At 42.1% G+C, this 14,925-nt stretch overlaps 1 protein-coding gene across 2 annotated transcripts in view; it reads left to right on the top strand.

Annotated features, from left to right (window-relative positions):
- LOC137982452 (cullin-4A-like) overlaps nucleotides 1-11,558 on the top strand; it is a 30,039-nt gene extending 18,481 nt beyond the window's left edge. The window contains exons 19-23 of one of the 2 annotated variants that reach the window (XM_068829548.1): nucleotides 633-706; nucleotides 1,275-1,373; nucleotides 8,472-8,525; nucleotides 9,371-9,469; nucleotides 9,550-11,558. In XM_068829548.1, the coding sequence (XP_068685649.1) occupies nucleotides 633-706; nucleotides 1,275-1,373; nucleotides 8,472-8,525; nucleotides 9,371-9,469; nucleotides 9,550-9,645 (422 nt within the window). In that variant the 3' untranslated portion in view covers nucleotides 9,646-11,558. Of the gene's footprint in view, nucleotides 1-632; nucleotides 707-1,274; nucleotides 1,374-8,471; nucleotides 8,526-9,370; nucleotides 9,470-9,549 lie in introns of those variants that run through there. The other variant, XR_011118713.1, reaches the window with a different exon arrangement.
- The last annotated feature ends 3,367 nt before the right edge of the window (nucleotides 11,559-14,925 follow it).

Genomic DNA, 14,925 nt, shown 5'->3' on the forward strand with positions numbered 1-14,925 from the left:
AGTCCTCTTGAAGAACTACACGGGCTACCGTTTGGTCTCACACGAGACCACTAAGTCAAAGTTTACTTCGTATGGACGAAGCTTGAGAACCGTGACCTCCTAAAACGTAGACATCTAGCAATCCCTTCGATGTCAGTTGAGCAGCGTCTTTGTTGAAGCAGTCTTGTTTTGTCACGCAGTCGAGAGAAACGACCAAGATAGGCTTGGAGAAGGGGAAGAAGTCCTTCTGCCGTTTACCACGATTGCGTGACAAAATACGATTGACTCGAAATTCGCAGAAACTCGACTGAGACACCTTGCAGTCTACCTTAAACCGTTCACTGCTACCTTATTTCTGGCAAACTTAAAGGATCATGGTCAAGACTGAATTTTTTTCCAACACGCCTCAGAGCTTGGTGAGGAAATGTAATTCAGTGACATCTTCTAAATATCACCAGATAAATGTTCTCGCGCTTTCCACATGGACAATAACACTGGTCCTTCGCTGGGGTGGGAAAAAACGCATTTTTTTTACCGTCTTAAGGGCCAAATACGTAGAGGCTTACTTACAGTGCAGTCACCGTAAAGCCTAGTTAGCGTCCAAGTTGAACGTGTCTTAAAAAGAAGTTGGCTGATTTCATCTTGCTTTGTAGAGGATGGCGAATTAAGACGAACGCTTCAGTCTCTTGCTTGTGGCAAAGCGCGAGTACTTGTCAAGAAACCTAAGGTAGGCATTTAGCCATTCAACCAACTTATAGGTTTTCGTACAATCTCGTATCAAAAGTAATCGGTGGAAAAATTCACAGCAACGCGTCCCCCAATTTGTGAGATAACCTGCATCCGTCGTTTTTCAATAATTTGATCGTTAAGTTAGTTGAGCATCCGGGTACGGACTTCTTCGGGAGGTCTTGAAGCTGAGCCGAAACTAACTGAGAAAAAATACTGCTTTTATAATCGCTTCTAAAGTAGGCAATAATTCGTGTGAAGCATTTAAAACCCCGCAGAATGAAATAGAGATTTTACTCTAACGCCAGACGATTTTACTCGATTTTAAGAGTCAATGGATTAACCATCCCTACAGCCTCCTTTAGGGAAGGTGGAAATAGGGTGAAAGAGACCAATTTGGTTAACTCAAAGTTGCACCCAATTCAAATCGTGGTCAAGATTCTTTTTGTATTTTTTTTTTCATTATAATGTAGCATTCACATTCAAATTACTTTTATTTCTAGACATAGAGCGAGAAATCATTTTCTCCCACCCAAATTTAACTTTAAAAAGATTATTTTATTTTTCAGGGACGAGATGTAAGTGACGGAGACCTGTTCTCTTTTAACGGCGAGTTCAAGCACAAGCTTTGCCGAATTAAAATCAATCAAATACAGATGAAAGAAACGGTGAGTGCAAAGCCAAATTTTGTTTTGAGAAAAACGAGCTTAATATTAAACTACAAGGTGGGCCGAAGAGTGAGATTTCCTTTCAAACGCAGTGCGCATGCTCGTAGAAAAAGTCGTTGGATCAGACACCGCGGCAAAATGAGTGCGCATGCTCTGCTTCGAACACATTTGATTCGAGCTTTTGAGCTCTTTGTTTTTGAGTTTATTTGGCGGTGAAGGAAAAGTTCTTTTGTACCTTTTGATGATCAAGATCTCACGCTCAACATGGACCCGACAGAAAAACTAAACAGTAGTTCCGAGTTGTTTCCAACGAGGAAGTCAAAAGAGGTAAGCTTATTTTAGGCATGAAATATTTATTTGTTTATGTCGTTTCCATGAAAGTTATCTTTGCCAAACCATGTTTGCTCGTGTTTCAGTCACACCGTTGAAGACCTAAAAGTTGTAAATTTTAAACTGATAACATTTTTCGTTTACTGTTTTTCGCTTAAAGGCAATTCCTCTAAAAACGCGGAGGGTTTTGACACAACAGAAGTTTTAACCTCTGACATGTGATACGAGAGCCATGGATTTTTCTGTGACCTGGTTGTCCACAGCAAGAGCAATGGTTTGTCTGGTAGATGGTGATGCTCTTTCTTTTCCAGCTCTGTGTTACTTTGCAGGACACACTAGGTTGTGGTATGATTAAATTTAATTGATCTCTAGATTTCTGTTGATTTCATTGTCCCAGTCATCTGACCTGAAGAAATCTTGTGGAAAGTGTTGATATCTGGCTGGCTGTCATTTTGACTGTCATTGCTTTCAAGATGTGAGCAACTATTTTTATCTGCACTGTTTGGCAAAACCTCTTATTAAGGGAGTCAGTTAAGTTTAGTTTTTTTTATAAAGGGATCTTTACAAAGAGGGCACAGATTTCCATGTTTTTTTTCAAGTATCTTAAGTGACATCTAACCATTTGTTGTTGTTATTTGTTGCTATTGTAGGTTTGTAGTTTCTTTTCGGTGTGGAAAAAGTAATCCCTACCAATGAATTTTTATGCCAAAAAATTGTTCCTACCCATGAGTTAGCCTGAATTTCAGTCGCCTCTCTCCCCGAGTGACTTAGCGAGTGCAGGAGGCGGCTGAAAATCAAGGCTAACCATCAGTTTAAAGCTGTTTAATTAGAGCTAAGATTCTTGCAGCTGCCTCTAACGACAAACAGTGCAACATTTGTATCAGTCAAGGAAAAAGGCCAAAAAGAATGGTTACTCGTAAACGACTCCTATCAGTCAGCTTAGAAAATTAGCAAAAAGGTATTTCACGAGGGAGAGCCAGATAATAAACGGAACCAGGAGTCCATTACCCGGAGCTTCCATCTGTATTGTACCCCTGGGTCAACCCTTTCCGTACATTTCTATTTTTAGACTAAATAGTGACGTATGTGATGGAGAATAGAATACAACATGATTTTATTTGCTCAGTTCATAGTTAATGTACAATTTAAAGTCGGAAACAAACAGATAAATAGATAAAATAATCATAATTACAATTCTAATTAATTAATTTAATTAGAAAGTTTAAAATTGCCACGCTGGTTTAAAAATATTTATCATTTGCAAAAATTAAAAAAACAGGTTTGACAAGTCGCAACTGGGCTGACTCACCATTTCTTTGGATGAGCGCAAATCAAAGAATGTCGAGGCGGCTGGCAGAGTCGTCTTTCCTCTTCCCGACTTATCACCACTGTGACCACCGCGACCACCACAACTACTGTGAACACCACGACCACTGTGACAACCATGACCACCACAACTACTGTGACCACCACGACCACTGTTACAACCATAACCACCACAACTACTGTGACCACCACGACCATCACAACTACTGTGACCACTACGACCACTGTGACAACCATGAACACCACAACTACTGTGACCACTACGACCACCACAACTACTGTGACCACCCTGACCACCACAGCTATTGTGACCAATACGATCACTGTCACCACCATAACAACCACGACCACCATGGCCACCACAGCTACTGTGACCACCATGACCACTACGACCACTGTGACCACCATGACCACCACAACTACTGTGACCACTACGACCACCACCACCATGACCACCACAGCTATTGTGACCAATACGATCACTGTCACCACCATAGCGACCACAACCACTGTGACCACCATGACCACCACAACTACTGTGGCTACTACGACCACCAAGACCACCACAACTACTGTGACCACTACGATGACTGTGACCACTAAGACCACCACAACTACTGTGACCACCATGACCACCACAGCTATTGTGACCAATACGATCACTGTCACCACCATAACCACCGCGACCACTGTGACCACCATGACCACCACAACTGTTTTACGAGACATCTGGTTTGTCTCTTCTACTGGGCAAACCTGCCCAGAGGGAAGGAGCACGAACAGGACTCGAGGTCCTATGCAAGGTGCTCCACCCTACCTTATCCAGACGAGAAAGACCAGACCACAACACCGGGAACTACATGCCCTGCTCTTTACGACAAGTGTGCGGTTCTTTTACATCCCACAGGATTATGAACATTGAAGGGTTGTAAGACGGGACCTCCGGCTTATCGTCCTTATCCGAGAATACTAGTGAGTTGAACTCACGACCTCCCGCGTGACAGCCCAGTGCTCAACCAACTGAGCCACCTGTGCGCGGTAAACTACTGTGACCACTACGACCACCACAACTACTGTGACCACCACGACTACCACAACTACTGTGACCACTATGACCACAACTACTGTGACGACCATGACCACGACAGCTATGGTGACCAATACGATCACTGTCACCACCATAACCACCACAACTACTGTGACCACTACGACCACTGTGACCACCATGACCACCACAACTACTGTGACCACTATGATCAATGTCAGCACCATAACCACCACAACTACTGTGACCACTACGACCACCATGACCACCACAGCTATTGTGACCAATACGATCACTGTCACCACCATAACCACCACAACTACTGTGACCACTACGACCACTGTGACCACCATGACCACCACAACTACTGTGACCAAAACCTCTTATTAAGGGGGTCAGTTAAGTTTAGTTTTGTTTATAAAGGGATCTTTACAAATAGGGCACAGATTACCTTGTCTTTTCAAACCAAAAAACTATAGTTCAAACCAGGAGAATTTTACCTTGCATTCGAGCGCTAGAGCAAAAGGACGAAGTTCGTAATGTTATTAGTCGCGATGGCCTCTGCGTTGGTAAACTTCCGGGGGAAAAACTGTGCACTGAGAAGGAAAACGCAGGGTAAACATCTGCAAGGGAAGAATGATAATTCCCTTTGCGAAGATGGCTGATGTTGCTTCTGTTGAACAAGGAAATCGTCTGTTTGTTTCATTGGAATCATTTGAAAGTGAGAAATAAGCTTAGGTTCTTTTCATGCCCGCATCCCACTCATTCGGCAACTTGGATAAGTCACCGGTGCGCGGTAAACTACTGTGACCACTACGACCACCACAACTACTGTGACCACCACGACTACCACAACTACTGTGACCACTATGACCACAACTACTGTCACCACCATGACCACAACAGCTATGGTGACCAATACGATCACTGTCACCACCATAACCACCACAACTGCTGTGACCACTACGACCACTGTGACCACCATGACCACCACAACTACTGTGACCGCTATGATCAATGTCAGCACCATAACCACCACAACTACTGTGACCACTACGACCACCATGACCACCACAGCTATTGTGACCAATACGATCACTGTCACCACCATAACCACCACAACTACTGTGACCACTACGACCACTGTGACCACCATGACCACCACAACTACTGTGACCACTACGACCACTACAACTACTGTGACCACACGACCACCATGACCACCACAACTATTGTGACCAATACGATCACTGTCACCACCAAAACTACTGTGACCACCATGGCCACCACAGCTACTGTGACCACCACAGCTATTGTGACCAATACTATCACTGTCACCACCATAACCACCACAAGTACTGTGACCACCACGACTACTGTGACCACCATGACCACCACAACTACTGTGACCAAAACCTCTTATTAAGGGGGTCAGTTAAGTTTAGTTTTTTTTATAAAGGGATCTTTACAAATAGGGCACAGATTACCTTGTCTTTTCAAACCAAAAAACTATAGTTGAAACCAGGAGAATTTTACCTTGCATTCGAGCGCTAGAGCAAAAGGACGAAGTTCGTAATGTTATTAGTCGCGATGGCCTCTGCATTGGTAAACTTCCGGGGGAAAAACTGTGCACTGAGAAGGAAAACGCAGGGTAAACATCTGCAAGGGAAGAATGATAATTCCTTTTGCGAAGATGGCTAATGTTGCTTCTGTTGAACAAGGAAATCGTCTGTTTGTTTCATTGGAATCATTTGAAAGTGAGAAATAAGCTTAGGTTCTTTTCATGCCCGCATCCCACTCATTCGGCAACTTGGATAAGTCACTTCCCTGCCCTCCATTCTCATATTTTACAACACTAGTTACTTTTATAAGAGCGAGGCAATAAAATAAAGAAAATAAGTCTTAATTTTAAGACAGGATCGCAAAAAAGTTTTGAAACTAAGTATAAATTTGACTCCAATGCTACTTGATGTTTCCCTTTTACTTGGAGTTTGGTAGTGGTCCATCGTTGAAAATGTTTTTTCAGCATTTTTCCTGCAGCTGGCTGGTAACTGTAATTTTTTTCTCTAGCTTCGTCGATCACCTTGTAGAGCCTTGCTGGGATGAGGATGGGGAGACATGAGAATCATGATAATGAAACATAGAAAACATTCACCTGCATGTGTTTGGAAAATACTCATTTCACTTTTGCATGCATTGCACCAGCAAAAATCCAGCCTAAATTTTGCACTGTGTGTAAAGATACTGAGAGAGGAATGTAATCATACATCCAGCAAGACTAGAGGCATTATGCTTCATACTCTAACATTTTATTATGCACAACTGATCCAGGTTCACTACCCAATGATAGACCCACAATGGCTCTATCTGGACCCACAATGACTCTTATCTGATTCATTTCCAACAACAACAACCACAACAACTACTATGGTATGTGTTACCACAAAACACAATATACAGTAACTCAAATGTCTCTCTAATTTTATTGTTGTAAGTACCGTATATTCATTATTAAGACTATTACAAGTAGGAGCATTCTCAGAAGTTAATATCCAAACCCATGCTCAGCAAGAGAAAGACTAGAATACCATACAGCTGTATTAGTGAAAGTAAGACTATTTACTTGAATTAAAAACCCAATTATGTTTGCTTGGTCAAACATTGACTTAGAAGATGTGGCAAGTAAATAATTATCGTCCCTTTTCTAGACAATTTTGAAGAGCTGTTTGGAAACCATCTTGTATTAATCACTGACATGCTCACATCTGTGATGTTTAATTTGCAGTAATACTGTTGTCATCATGCAGGATCTCGTGCAGGAAAAAATGAGAGATGAATAACAACCCTGGCTTTTTTCATCACAAAACCAATAAAATATTCAACGCTGAACCCCTCATCAACAATTTCTGAAAACAATCTGGAATGTTGCTTGCCATGCATGGTTTGACCAGATCAGCACACACACACCAGGAAGAGTTTTAAACTTAAGCACTGGAATAAGAATAAATGACATGTTTAAGAAACAACAGGAAACTGATCAAAGTAAACCAATAATATTATTATCACTTGGTCATTTTCATGCACAGATGTCACGTAAGATACTTGAAAAAAACATGGAAATCTGTGTCCTATTTGTAAAGATCCCTCTATAAAAAAACTAAACAACTTAAGTGACTCCCTTAATAAGAGGTTTTGTCAAACAATGCAGATAAAAACAGTTGCTCACATCTTGAAAGTAATGACAGCCAGCCAGATATCAACACTTTCCACAAGATTTCTTCAGGTCAGATGACTGGGACAGTGAAATCAACAGAAATCTAGAGATCAATTAAATTTAATCATACCACAACCTAGTGTGTACTGCAAAGCAACACAGAGCTGGAAAAGAAAGAGCATCACCATCTACCATACAAACCATTGCTCTTGCTGTGGACAACCAGGTCACAGAAAAATCCATGGCTCTCGTATCACATGTCAGAGGGTAAAACTTCTGTTGTGTCAAAACCCTCCGCGTTTTTAGAGGAATTTCCCTTAAGCGAAAAACAATAAACGAAAAATGTTATCAGTTTAAAATTTACAACTTTTAGGTCTTCAACGGTGTGACCGAAACACGAGCAAACATGGTTTGGCAAAGATAACTTTCATGGAAACGACATAAACAAATAAATATTTCATGCCTAAAATAAGCTTACCTCTTTTGACTTTCTCGTTGGAAACAACTCGGAACTACTGTTTAGTTTTTCTGTCGAGTCCATGTTAAGCGTGAGATCTTGATCATCAAAAGGTACAAAAGAACCGGTTTCCTTCACCGCCAAATAAACTCAAAAACAAAGAGCTCAAAAGCTCGAATGTGTTCGAAGCAGAGCATGCGCACTCATTTTGCCGCGGTGTCGTTGGATCATGGGCGACATAAGATGCGAGGTTCTGGTGAGGAGATAGGGTAGGTCAATCTGATAGTTCGCTATTAAATTATTTACTGCCTCTATGTCATCACCTGTGCGAGTATGGAAGTGGTCAAGAAATCATTTTCTCCCACCCAACTTTAACTTTAAAAATGTGCCTGCAATGCGTTCATGTAGTGGAGGAATAGTGGTGGAGGGTTCCTGCCCTTAGGGTCAATAGCGTAGGGCCTATTGTAGCTCTTTCACCGTGCTGTTTGCGTTGACACGAGACTTCTCCACACTCTCTCTCTTCACGCACTGCTGGTAACCCTGTGATGGACTATCATCACGTCCCGGGGGAGTGGGGTATCAGTACTCTTCTTCATACCACGGGAAAAGGGATACGGTCTCGCCCGGTGAGCCCATTGGTGACTTTCCCTTGGCCATTGCGCGTGTGCGGCCACTCACACGTCGTAAACAAGAACTAAGGCATAAACGTTTTTTTCATTCGTACAGCAAGAAGAAAATATCAACACGACAGAGAGAGTTTTTCAGGATCGACAATACCAGGTAACAGAGGAATGATTAAATTGGCTCTCGTGCGCATTGATTACTGGGTCAAGTAAAGTAGTCCTATTAGGCGCTGAGGGTTTATTCTGTATTTCATCCTATTTGCATTGGAGGCAGTTCGCCCAGTGATAAGGGCGCTTGCCTTGAGATCCGAAAATCCCGGGTTCCCGAATAACCCTTGCTGCGCGATTTGGAAGACAGGCCGGCATTACCATACGTGCGCCGAATTTTTGTCGATCTCAACCTCCCTGGAGGATTTTTCTCCGGGCACTCGGATTTTCCTCCCTCGTCAAAATCGACGTCCATGGCACATTTTAATTGCGCTTTGATAAACAAAGCGACAATTCTGACAAAAGGAAAGCGCCCCAAGATAGACCATAGATACACCTGTCGCGCTTTTATGGCGCTCGCTCTTCCTTTATGAACATAAACGTCTTCTTTTATCGAGCCCGATCGTAGTTGCTGTTTTGTCTTACAGTTTCAGACATTGTAAGGGTTGAAGTCAACTGGGGCTTTTGCCCTGTTTTCACATCCTGTCAGCGTCCTTTTGTGTTCTTGTTTATGTGCAGTTTCTCTATCAGACAAACGTCAATAAACTAGGCTACACTATTTTGCTGTCCCTCGCTCAAAAAAGCATCTACTGTTCACCCGTCGGCGTAAAAAGGTTTCTCAAGACAGTGCTCACGGTATATCAATTACTTCGTCCACAATTAATTTCCATTGCGCATTGCAAGTCGCAGAAATGACATGAAACAGTATCGCCTCGGAGATCTCACCCAAAAACAGTGAGGATATTGTACTGTTCCGTGTAAATATGGTTTGTCGTTTTCATTTCATCGTTTTAGATTGACGCTGCCATCGTGCGCATTATGAAGACTCGCAAGACACTTAGTCACACACTTCTCGTCAGTGAACTTTATAACCAGCTCAAGTTTCCTGTCAAGGTACGCCGGACCAGTAAATATAATACCTATAATTTGTGAAGAATTTACTTTTTTACACGACCTTCGTTTCTGCATTGCAGCCCACAGACCTCAAGAAACGCATCGAAAGTCTCATAGAGAGAGATTACATGGAACGCGACAAGGAAGTTCCCAACCAGTACCATTATGTTGCGTGACGCCTTAACCTGGATACGTTACCTATGATCTTGTCACGAAACTAACTGTTGTGGCAGTAGATGTTGAGGGTCGCTTATCATTGATAAATACTCGTGTATAGAGCGTGTCACCGTAAACGCAAACCTGGGAAACTGCCACGCATTGCTTTATGGAAACTGGCACGGAATTTGTTGTGTATTGCTTTTGTCTGTCTCGCTTAATCCAATGAGAATTTGGTAATTTGTTAAACTGATCACCTTGCTGATGGTTCTCCTTATTCTCTTTGCCCGTTTATGGGTCAGTGTATGGAGAAATCAAAGTTTGATTCTTTCAGGGGACTGTTCCCTATCGCGCGTTTTAGCGCGTTAAATTTCGCATGGAGTTTGCTTTAAGTTACATGAAAGCCTTTATTTTGCGTCTCGCCGCGCCTAAAACCGTAAGAAAATAAGGTAATGGATATATGTATATTGCTTGACTGGCTTTCAAAGAGATGTAAAAATATATGTAATCGCGAAAAGCGAGTTTAACAGTGAAACTCGAGACTATAAATAGCTCGCCCCGGGCGCGGTTTCTTTAGCGTGTTCAGTAATTGAGCTACGCCTCCATCTTAGGGCCCTCTTAGGTTCTGTTAGAAGACGAGTAATACAACTATCTGACCCTCCTTTGGCCATCGTCCTTGTGTAGTCAAGTACCAAGGGTGTGAAACCAATTCAGAAAAATTTGTCTAGGCGAAGTGAGCTTCTCCAAGCAAGAAGTTGCTTTAGGACTGGTCTGGAGCGGATAGAAGACACGAGATTGTCTACGACTTAGTGAAAGACGGCTACGAAGGAGACTAGGGTTATACCAGTTTTTAAGGAATTGTGGCTGCCTTTTAAACAGTTGGAGAATTGGAGACTAGTGTGTGTAATCGTACACCTATTTGGTTACGCCTTCTTATAAAGTGCCTCTCTCACACGCGATAGCTTTAACCCTTTAATTCGCACAATTGATCATTATGTATTTCAATACACTGTCACGTAGACAAGTATACACCTTATTCCAAAATGGCCGCGGTTTTAGTATTCTTTTGTTTACTTGCAAATTGGCCCTTTTGGCCTCGCTTTCAATTGTAAAATTCAAAGGAATATTTAACCTTAAACGAGGTCAAAAGGGACAATTTGCAATCAAACAACATAATACTAAAATGGCGGCCATTTTGGAATAAGGTGTATTAAGAAGAATGAAGATTATTATCAGCCAAGGGGTGTTATCTTGATGTAATACTAAATTCTCAGGACTAGCCAAAAAAGAGATCTATGGAAGTAGTTAAGAGAATTAACTTCTAGGTCATGGGAGTGAAAGGGTTTTAATAAACTTGTACAAAGGAGAAAAAAGGGGCCCCCCCCCCCCCCCCCCCCCCCTGACTGAGCTCCCGTTTGGAGTCTTTGTGTGAGAACAGACGAAAAGTGACTGTCCTCTGAAGATTAAAAAAAAAAAAAAAAGGAAGAAGGAAGCGCCCCTTTGACAACATAACTGCTTTCCGAGCGTGCGCTGGTTTTTTTCCGCTCTCGGCACCAGCTGCATAAATAGTTACGATTGGTTTGTCAACGCGACTTTCTTAGTCGTGTTTGTTCAGATAAACAACCACGTTCGCTCGGTGATGAGGCCTGGTCGCTTTACTTTTTATTTTATTTCCTGCTCACTACAGCGTCCTTTTGAAATGGAATCCCCGTTTTTGATTCGTCAATGCTGTACTTACCAGTGAAAGTGATTTTGTGTAAGAGTCTCAGTTTAATTTAAACGTTGAAGCCTAGTGTTGTTTGAAAGGGTTTGACTTTTTCACTATATGTTCCGGTATCTTTGTATATTTCAATGTTTCGTTAATTTGCCTCTTCCTTTTCGAGTCATTACAATGTATTAGTTTGTTAATAAAAAACGATATAGTTTTAGCTAACCTTTGGAGATTTGTCGTATTGGGCTTGTGGGCGACATTTCTGATACCAGTTATCAGTGCGTCGCTGGGGACCTCAGCTCGAAGCTATTTTTGAAACTCTGCTCTGTCGGCTCTGCTTTCAGTTGTTTCCAGCTGGACGGGCGCCAGGTGCCATCCCCAGTGTAATCCGGTTTTCCAAAAAAGCCTTCTGGGGGCCATTCGCAAGAAAAAAATCGATCACATTACCGCCCATATTCTTTTTAATAACTAGAAACCATCCATTTATAATTACTTGAGGAAGCCGTCGGCTTCCAACGATACCAGCCTCGTAGCTGAAGGAACCACCTACGTCAAATAAAAAAAAACTTTGACTTTACTATGGAAATGATACAGACATTAAAGGAGGTGGGAGAATGTTGGACATCTTGGACAAATTTGTAAATTTATATTTATAAATATCAACTCTCTTCACATTTGTCTTCAAGCCAAACGTTACATTTGTATCCCATTTGTATCACATGTCTATAAATATTTCTTTTCAAGACAAATGTCATATTTTGTCATACAGTCAAGTGTAGACAAAATTTTAGTCGACAAGAAGCAGTGAAATGATTTTAACGATATTTCTAACCGTGTTCAGGGAAACAGCTTTAAAACGTGTTCACTCTTTGGTGTGAATAGGGCACTAGTCAATGAATTAGGCCCACGGGGGTTCTATGTCATGGCGCTTAAAAACGGATCGCTCTAAATTTTAATTTAATAGATCCGAAATAAAGTTGAAATACGATCCGATGCTGTCAAAGAACTTAATTATCTTTTTGCAGTCACAGTTGGAGAGCAGGTGAGAGTCAGACATGATGAAGAGGTCAAGCATATTTAATCAAGTAAAGAACGGGGATCAACTCAGTATCTGAGTAAACTAGTCCGATGGTCTGTCTCTGATTATTAAAAAAAAAAAAAAAGGTGAAAAAAAACAACTATATTTAACGTCGATAACTCGCCACAGTAATTCAACTGACAAACCTGAGGTCGACGGTGCGCTCATTTTACTCCCCCTTCGTCATCAGTGCTCCGTTTTACGGGTATTTAAAGCTACTTAAGCTACACAGAACGAAAAGAAGTCGAAATAAGGATGTGAGATCCGGGAATCGAAGTCAGGATCTCTTGCACCAAGGCCGCGCACTAACCGACTGTGCCATCCTTGCTCCTCATGGTGAGCTTATCCAACATTAAATACGTGATCTTCCCAGCTTGCTTCGCTTGTTTTTGCTTAGGCAGATGCTCTTTTACGCCTTCGAAGAGTTTCAGCGGCAAGGTCTTCCTTGACAAACATACCGTCGCCGGGCTTCACTGTCCTCGCTGCCTTCAATGTAGGATTTTTTTGCTTCCAGTTTACCAAACGACAGATAGCAGTGCGGGGCCGATACGCTTAGAGAAAGCGTTGCCGGCATCAGCTTGCCTACGATTAGCTTTACTGGTACGATGTGCTCGCTCAATTTGCACTTCGTAAGAGAGATTGAGTTTAGATTCCAGTGCCACTTTAGCTTTACGTTCAGTTTCTTCCCATGTTCATCAGATTCCTCGAGTATTCCATCAATGCGATTATTGTTCCTCAGTACGGCTTTGGTTTTCAAAATACTCCATTTTAATCCACTTGGGCTTGCTTCTCCTATCTCCTTCTCAGTCTTAAGTATTTGCTCGGTTAAGGGCTTGAGGTCTTCAATGTCTTGAAAGCTGCAAGCTAGGTGTCAGCTCTTTTAGATCTTTGATCACGCCATCAATCCTACTATTCACACTAGCCAACATAGAGTCAAATAAATTTCTGAATAGGGATTCTTGAACCTTAAGCATTTCAAAAACATACTTTTTGGTGACAACTGAAATCATCAGTGTCTTCGTGGTCAATTTCATCGCCGCCATTTTTCTTGTCACCAAATTGTCACCAAGATGTGTCAAATGAGAATTTTTTATCTTTGCTTTTGTGCTGTTTGCTGCTCATCGCCTCTAGCCTTTGCAAAACTTCTCAAACCATTCACGACAAAACTAGTGGAAGTAGAATTCAAACTGAATTGACATAAGTTAGAAGAAATGACAGGAGTACAGCTCTGCACGTCTTTCCTTGCTTAGAACTTCATGCGTTCCCAAAAAATAGGTACGCATATGTAAAATACAGAACCCAGAAAGACTGAAGGAAATAAATGGAAATCGAGAAATATTGGCTTCGAGGCTGACATGAAGTTCAACTTCTTTTTCGATAGGGAGCTTAAGCATGCGCGTTTTTGAGACGCCGACGGCAACCGGAAGAGAACGTTTTGTGTGCCAGTACAGTGGTGTCTCCCAGATTTTTATACTAATCATCTCTAATGGAGAAAAGATACTTGGCAATGTACCGGTAAATGTGGTTGTGTGAAGACAAGTCAAAAGGGAAAACAGCTGACTTCCGGTTGCCGTCCACGTCTTAAACTCGGACATGCTGAAGCTCCCTAATAGCAAGTTCAAGTTCCACGACAAAAATTCACGGTAGTTAAGCGCTGTGCAGCGGGGTTAGTATCTGTATGGGAGACCTTCACTGATATACGACTTGCTGACCGAAAACTCCAATCTCGTTCCCAGGGTCTCCAACTGAATACATCCGTGGCAAACTTTGCCACGGATGTATTCATGATGGGGGCAAGATTGTTGTTTTGTTAGTTAGTTTTTTTTACTTTCGAGTGTTATAAAAGTCGACAAGAAATGTGCGAATTCAACACAAAGATCACAATCGTGCAACTCTTGAGGTTGATCATTGGGGTGTTTCTAAAACGAAGACCTAACCTCAAAATGTCCGAACGATGCCAAACAGCTAATTATGTCTGGTCGACTGTCTGGTCTGTGGCGTACGACATTGTGTGTTATGGAATGCCGGGTAGGAGCGGTGGAACAGCAGGAACGTTGGAAGATGACAGAGGACGTTTACCATCATGTTTGTCTTAAAACAGCTTGCTTCGGCGAGAAAACAAATGGCACGGCCGCCGTACCATTTGTTTTCTCACCGATTCGGCGAATCTTAGAAAAAAGCAAAGAGAGGTTCTCTTGTTACCTTTCTTCCGATTAGGAGTCTGGTTAAATTCAAGAAGCTGCCCTCCGGGCTCCTCTTGGAGGACGGCTCCTCCTCGAGATTGATCCACACGCGGTAAAATGGTCGTAAGGCTTTTATTCGCGTAGTTCTTAACAGTTTGAGCGAAAAAGGGTCTTCCTGGTCTCGGGCAGCGAATCCAAGTAATCGAAGCTAAGATCATCGTTTTTCAAAACATTATGTCCTTGTGCTGGGAAATCTCCGAACTTTTCAATCTCCTGAGAGCTCGGGTTACTATTGTAGTTTTAAGAATTCGTTGTCGATCCCTCATCA

This window comes from Montipora foliosa, chromosome 13, assembly GCF_036669935.1.
Source record: "Montipora foliosa isolate CH-2021 chromosome 13, ASM3666993v2, whole genome shotgun sequence".
NCBI lineage: Eukaryota > Metazoa > Cnidaria > Anthozoa > Scleractinia > Acroporidae > Montipora > Montipora foliosa.